The 6159-nt window shown below is 42.5% G+C and overlaps 2 protein-coding genes across 5 annotated transcripts in view; one reads left to right on the forward strand and one right to left on the reverse strand.

The window, feature by feature from the left end:
• The window catches only part of LOC144728971 (protein FAM98A-like), a 36269-nt gene that overhangs the window by 15047 nt on the left and 15063 nt on the right, over positions 1–6159 (forward strand). For 2 of the 3 annotated variants that reach the window (XR_013587592.1, XM_078608775.1), the window contains exon 8: positions 1746–2023. Coding sequence is in view for 2 of the 3 variants with exons in the window: in XM_078608775.1 (XP_078464901.1) it covers positions 1746–2006 (261 nt within the window). In the remaining variant the exon portion in view is untranslated. Of the gene's footprint in view, positions 1–1745; positions 5239–6159 lie in introns of those variants that run through there. The other variant, XM_078608774.1, reaches the window with a different exon arrangement.
• LOC144728969 (cytochrome P450 4B1-like) overlaps positions 5234–6159 on the reverse strand; it is a 49952-nt gene continuing 49026 nt past the window's right edge. For both annotated transcript variants that reach the window (XM_078608770.1, XM_078608771.1), the window contains exon 12: positions 5234–5797. In XM_078608770.1, the coding sequence (XP_078464896.1) occupies positions 5620–5797 (178 nt within the window). In that variant the 3' untranslated portion in view covers positions 5234–5619. The remainder of the gene's footprint in view (positions 5798–6159) is intronic.

A 6159-nucleotide genomic window follows, 5' to 3' on the forward strand; every position in this document is an offset into this window, starting at 1 on the left:
GTGCAGGTTCGAACAGCTGCTTGGTGGAGTCACTCATTTCAGGCATCTCTCCATGGTACAGGCATAGTCCGTTTTACGCCCAGGATGTGTTCCTGAAAACCAGAACGTCAATCGAAAGCACTTAAATCAAAGCAAAGAGATGGGTTGTGGATCGTAACCTGGTATAGAACCTAAAAAGGACACTGATTAACTCATTGCGTATCTCTGCTGTACATTCACCGGTGTGAAAAGTAAGTATATTATTGATATTTTAAGATATATCACCTTGTCTATTATACTATTTGTATTAGTTTATTATATAAAAATAGTTTTACACTTGTATAAAAACAGTCGCCATAATACAGTACAAGAGATCTCCGATATACATAGGGGTTGGGGTTCCGGAGAGTTGTGACTTTTAACGAAACAATTTATAATGGGGACTTTTCCCCCATAGGAATATATGGAAATGGGGAGGGGATAGCGACCGTAAGAACATAAACATTTTGATTTGAAGCTTTCGTGACTGCAGGAATCCATCCTCTTTGGTTCTTTCGGTAAAGTCACATAGGTAGAAATAAAATAAATCAAATCACAACGTTTCGATCGCAACACAAACGACCGCTTGTGTTGCGATCGAAACGTCGTGATTTGTTTAATTTACTTTTATTTCTAACTACGTGACTTTACCGAAAGAACCAAAGAGTATAGCATAAACATTGCCTTTGCGAGGCAAAGCGAGGCAATATCTCCCCAACAATGGAATTAGGTAGGGATAAGGGACCGTAACTCAGGGAAATGTTGTGTTTCATACCAAGCAACCACAATACTTACCTTATGTACAGAAAACCATGTACTATACTGTACAACACAATGTATACATTTATAACCAATTCTGAGGTCAAGAACCATTAAACAGCATTGATGCTGATCAAACACTTAATTTGAAACCATTTTTATGAGCATTTAGATGCAGCCCTGTACACTTTAAAAGTTTTCCTTCATTAATATAAAACGTATTTGTTAAAATTTTAAGCAATGACTCAAACAGAAAGCCATTTTAGTATAAAAAAGCACATCTTATACAGCATTAAAAAAAATGTCTTAACCTATGATTTTTACAAATAGCACTCGGTACACGCGCGAGAGAACACGATGAGACTTAATAGATGGCGGCGCTTGGCGCAAGTTGTACAGTACTTCTACATCCCCCCCCTCCCAGAGCCGACTTCAGCCAAGTCGAAAATGATCATTTAAAACTATAATCGTCACTGGTATTGGCCGTGAGCGGCAATCAAAGTCGGCGCGCCGGGCTCGTAACACAGCACGCTAACCGCTACGTACTCATGCACAAATGTTTTCGACTCAAAAACGACATAAATTCGTCGACATTTTACGTTGTGTTCCTAAAAAAGTCGGCATTGTGAGTGCGCAACAACTTATATCGAGACAACGTATATCGGGGACCCACTGTATGTGGGAAAGAAAATATGAATCGAGGACACAGGAAAGACTAGCCAGTCAGGGATGCTAATGCTTGGGCTCATCTGGCACCATTACACGTAAAAAAACGTGGGGCTTCATTACTAAGTTTGAAAGTGTCGAGTACGTTATGGCGGGGTACACAGAACGTTCAACGGAATTTGGTATCAATAACTTGAGTACGTTACAGCAAAATTACGTAAACTGAGAGGGTATAAATCAGCATTTTACTGGATGTTGGTGCTAATCTGTTCGTGTGTGTGTGTGACCCATGTGCTGTGCAGGTGCTCATGGGACAGGTCCCCGACAGGGGGGGCCGTCCCCGGGAGATGGGCCCTCCCGCTGCCGACATGCCCTTCTGGCAGAAACGGCAGAACGACCCACGCGGAGGCCGTGGTCGAGGAGGCGGCGGCGGTTGGCAGGGGGGCGGCCGGGGGGGCCAGGGTGGGGGCCAGGGTGGGTGGCAAGGCGGTGGCTACAGTGGTGGCCGTGGGGACTGGGGTGGGGGTGGCCGTGGAGGGCGGCGTGGTCAAGGCAAATGGTGACGTCACTGAAGCTTTCCGTGAGCATGCACCACGCTCCGTTATTGCGTGGAATTTTTATTTTTTAAAGAGTACCACTTGTGATGAATGATCAGCTTGGGTATTTTAATACCACTATAAATTAAAATGCTTCCCTTTAATGTAGTTCACACGATGCTGGTAAAGTGAAGCTGGTATACAAATTTCGACTAATTGAGGACCCTTGTGCAGAGACGTATTTTTTGTTGCATTGGAACGAGGGGGGAGTGGTTATGGAAAGAATAAGTGCAAAAAGTCAGAGACGTCAACGATGGTTTTGCAAAATTTAGCTCGCCCTGCATCCCTCAAATAAACTAGCCGAGTGTGCAGGGTTCATCGCGTGTGCGATTCCCTCCCTGTTTTTCCAAAGTCAATTGTAAGACATTGCAAGTGTTTCCCAGACGATATATTTTAAAATATTGAGCTGGGCAATGTGTGTTTTTACATTTTCTCCTATCCTGCACACATTTCTTTTAGAGGCTATCAGAATATCTTTTATGTTGGCTTACATAAATTATTCGTCCATACGAAAGAAGAAGATTCTATAAATTGTGAAGTCATGAATTAATTTACTATTGTAGACATTTGTTATACACTGCAAAATATTATTGAATCACATTTAACAAAGTCGATTTCTTTTATATTTACATTATTTAGAGTTATGACTGTGATTAAGTGTGGCCTGCGTTTGTTGTATTATTTCAAAAGATCACTCCGTTGTAGTTGGTCAACATTAAGATACAGTCTATTTCAGTGTTATACGAATGATCAAGTATTGCTGCTGATGAATGGCTGTAGAGAATTGAACCATTGTTTTTCACAGCATATAGAGCATTGTAAAGTTAGGCCCTAATCCACTGCGCTTGCCCGTCTTAGTTGTGTTTTGTTTACTGAATGGAGTACACAGACACACACAGCAAAGCCTCCTCGTGCTGGGCAGGATGACAGCACTCGGTAACAGTTCTTGGGTCAGTTCATGTCCGCACCGTTCATTTAACCAGGTGAGAGCATGTCAGATTTCAGTACTATTTTTGAAGGATATGGAGATGCCTTCATCCAACAGTGGACTGATTATGGCTGGTGATGATAATTTAGAAAATAGGTAGTCATTTAAGTGGGAATACTATTTTGTATTTGAATATTTTGTATTTAATGTGTGCCGACACTTGCAGATAAACAGCTTGTGAGTGCTGTGATCTCTGACATCCACGATACAGCTGTCACTTTGCTCTCGGAAATCGACAGGTCACTGGAGGAACTGAACGGCCAACTGCAGCAGGGGTAGCACAGTGCTTGGGTTTGCTTCCCAACTCGGGTGCCTTTCTGCGTAGAGTTTGTATGTTCTCTCTCCGCCTGTTCTGATTTTTTTCTCTGAGTTCTTCGGTTTTCTCCTGTCCTAAAATAAACTGGTATTGGCCAAACATCCCAATTCTGAAAGATTATATTAAGATTATTCAATGGGGATTACACAACTTTTTAGGACGCTCCTGAAAAAGAATTGAAACTCGGTGAAACTTTCCTGGGTAAACAGGCGTAAATAAATACTAAGTAAACTTTTATTTTACCAGGTAAAGCCCACTTATCTATTTTTTCAGAAGTGATCTGGCCACAAATGAAAGCTGAAGTGGCTTATCACGTATAAATGTATCGCAGCCAAATATTCTAAACTTGTTTTTAAATATGGAGGGAAAAACCAGAGGACCCGGAGAAAAATCCACACGACTACTGGGAGAACATGCAAACTCCAAATATACAGGCGGCAGTGTTGGGATCGAACCCACAACCTCCTGTATACCAGGCAAGGTAGTTAACATGTCACCACTGTGGCGCCACATTGTCTCAGTGAAGAGACTTGACCACTGCTGTGAGCCACGGAATACAACAATGTTAGATCTTTGACACATCTTAATGTTGCCAACAAGTTTTGTCTTCAGTAAGAGGGCATAAATGATCGTCTCTTGTATTCTGTCAACAGATCCTGTAGGCAGGGTGTGAACAACTTTCGGAAATGGAATATCTAAATATTTTCACCTGAAATTAGTAAATCTGTTAGCATGGCGTCGTGATGAACTGTTCACAACAGTTGAAACCTCATCGTTCGTTCAAACAGAGTTTGGCGACATTCTTTTGAGTGTGAACGTAAACCCTATGCACACGGGGACGATGCTTGAAAGTAACGTTTCCTTGAAGCTGTGCTTCAGAAGGTCAGGTTGCTGTTTATCTCATTCTAAGTGACTTTCTAAGGATCACCATTAGAATAGCTGCCTTATTCATTCAATAATGTTCCAGGTTTTATTCTCACCCCATAAACTTGTAAACCCGTTATTTACATCTCTATTGTTGTGTAGACCTTTCTCCTTGGTGTGATCATTATTTAATTAAAGAAATAATTATCTCACTGCTACAAGAAGCAAACATGGTTATGCATTTTTTGTAAAGCTGAATTGTGTAATGACATCACAACAGTCTGTTTCTATAATTTATCCGATGTTTTCCAAATGAACATTAAACATGCAAAGTGCATTCCTTATTGGCTCGACCATTTATTTGTAACAATTCCTTGGCTTTCAATCTGAATTTCTGGAGTTTGACTTTGCAGAGGAAGAGAGATGGTGAGGATAGTTTGGGTTATAATATGAAACTAGCTCTAGTAGCTGCACAATAATGATTTAAGCCCAAAATCAATCTCAATACTTATTTTGTTTGTTGACAATGCTGAGCTCCTTGCCGGCTCATGGTTTTATCGCGAGTGACTTCTTGGAATCCAGTCTCACAAGTCCCAAGTCTGGATCACTCGGCAAAGTCCCATTATCCGCCTGAGCCACTCAAACACTTCTCAGATGTTGGCCTCGTTAGGTCACAGCTAAGTTTTGATATCCTGGTTTGCGAGCAACTCTCTCTCTCTCTATCTCTGTCGAGAGAGAGAGAGGTCTGGACTCGCAAGCAGGTGTAACAAAAAAAAATACTCCTGTAGCATATGATGCAAAAGCATGACTTTAGCCACACAATGGTGATGTGCTGCTGTTATCCAGACAGACAGGATACAGCATAACAAACGTGCACATGCAGTGTTTGACACCTACTGTTATCACACGCTTTCAAGGTGCTTTGTCCGAGGGTATTTTAAAATGTAACCCTTATTGTATTTTGTTTGTCTTTAAAATGTATTTGTTATGAAGTTCGATATTCGGCATAATAAAATACGATTACAGTTTGAGAGCATGGTTTATTTTTAATTATTTTATTCATGCAGGACTATAGAGACACATTACTAATCAAGCAAGATATATCTATCCACTGTTGGATCAAGGCTTTCCAAAGCTGTCATACCACACAACACGAGTTATCTAATACCATCAGTTACTAGAACCTAGAGTGTTGCACAAGCAGGGCACGTGTGTGAACTATAGAAAAAGACATCTCACCATCATCAGTCTCACCCGAGTGTATGACAGGGAGTTGCATAGTGAGTGTGTGACATGGGGAGAGAGTTCCACAGTGAGTGTGTGTGATGGGAACAGAGTGAATGTGAGAGTGAGAAGCATGGAGAGGGCTCTGCGCTCGGTGTGATGTGAGATGGGGACGGAGCGCGCCGCTGCTACTCGGCGAGTGGCGGGATTCTCTCGAGCTGCAGCTGGAAGCCCGTGGTGGAGCGGTTGACCATGCGTGGCACGGGCTGCGCCTCCACGGGGCCCGGCAGCACGCGGAACCGCGAGAGAATCAGGGCGAGCGTCACGCGCAGCTCGTTCATGGCAAAGTGCTGCCCAATGCAGTTGCTGGTGGGGGGGGGGCACGCAGGGCGAAGGAAGTCATGGTCACAATCACAATTTTATCATCGCTTACATTACCAAAGTCAACCGTGAAATCGGTCTGTAGTAGAGCCATGCTATACAATTATGTGGATAAGTTCCAGCTCTATAAATAAAACATTGCTGTGGCTGTAATGCGACAAATAATGAATATGGGGCACGCAGCGCTTTGCGAGAATATTTCTTCATGAGGATGCAAGTGCAGCCCAGAGAAGGGGTCTGTTGGGCAGCACCACTCCTCTTGTGTGGTGCCATCGTTCCCTTCAGATTTCATTGTACAGAATGTGCTATTTTTACATTAATTTGATGGCTCTTTCATTGGCAGATTT

The sequence above is a fragment of the Lampetra planeri genome, chromosome 30 (genome assembly GCF_965212315.1).
Source record: "Lampetra planeri chromosome 30, kcLamPlan1.2.h2, whole genome shotgun sequence".
NCBI lineage: Eukaryota > Metazoa > Chordata > Hyperoartia > Petromyzontiformes > Petromyzontidae > Lampetra > Lampetra planeri.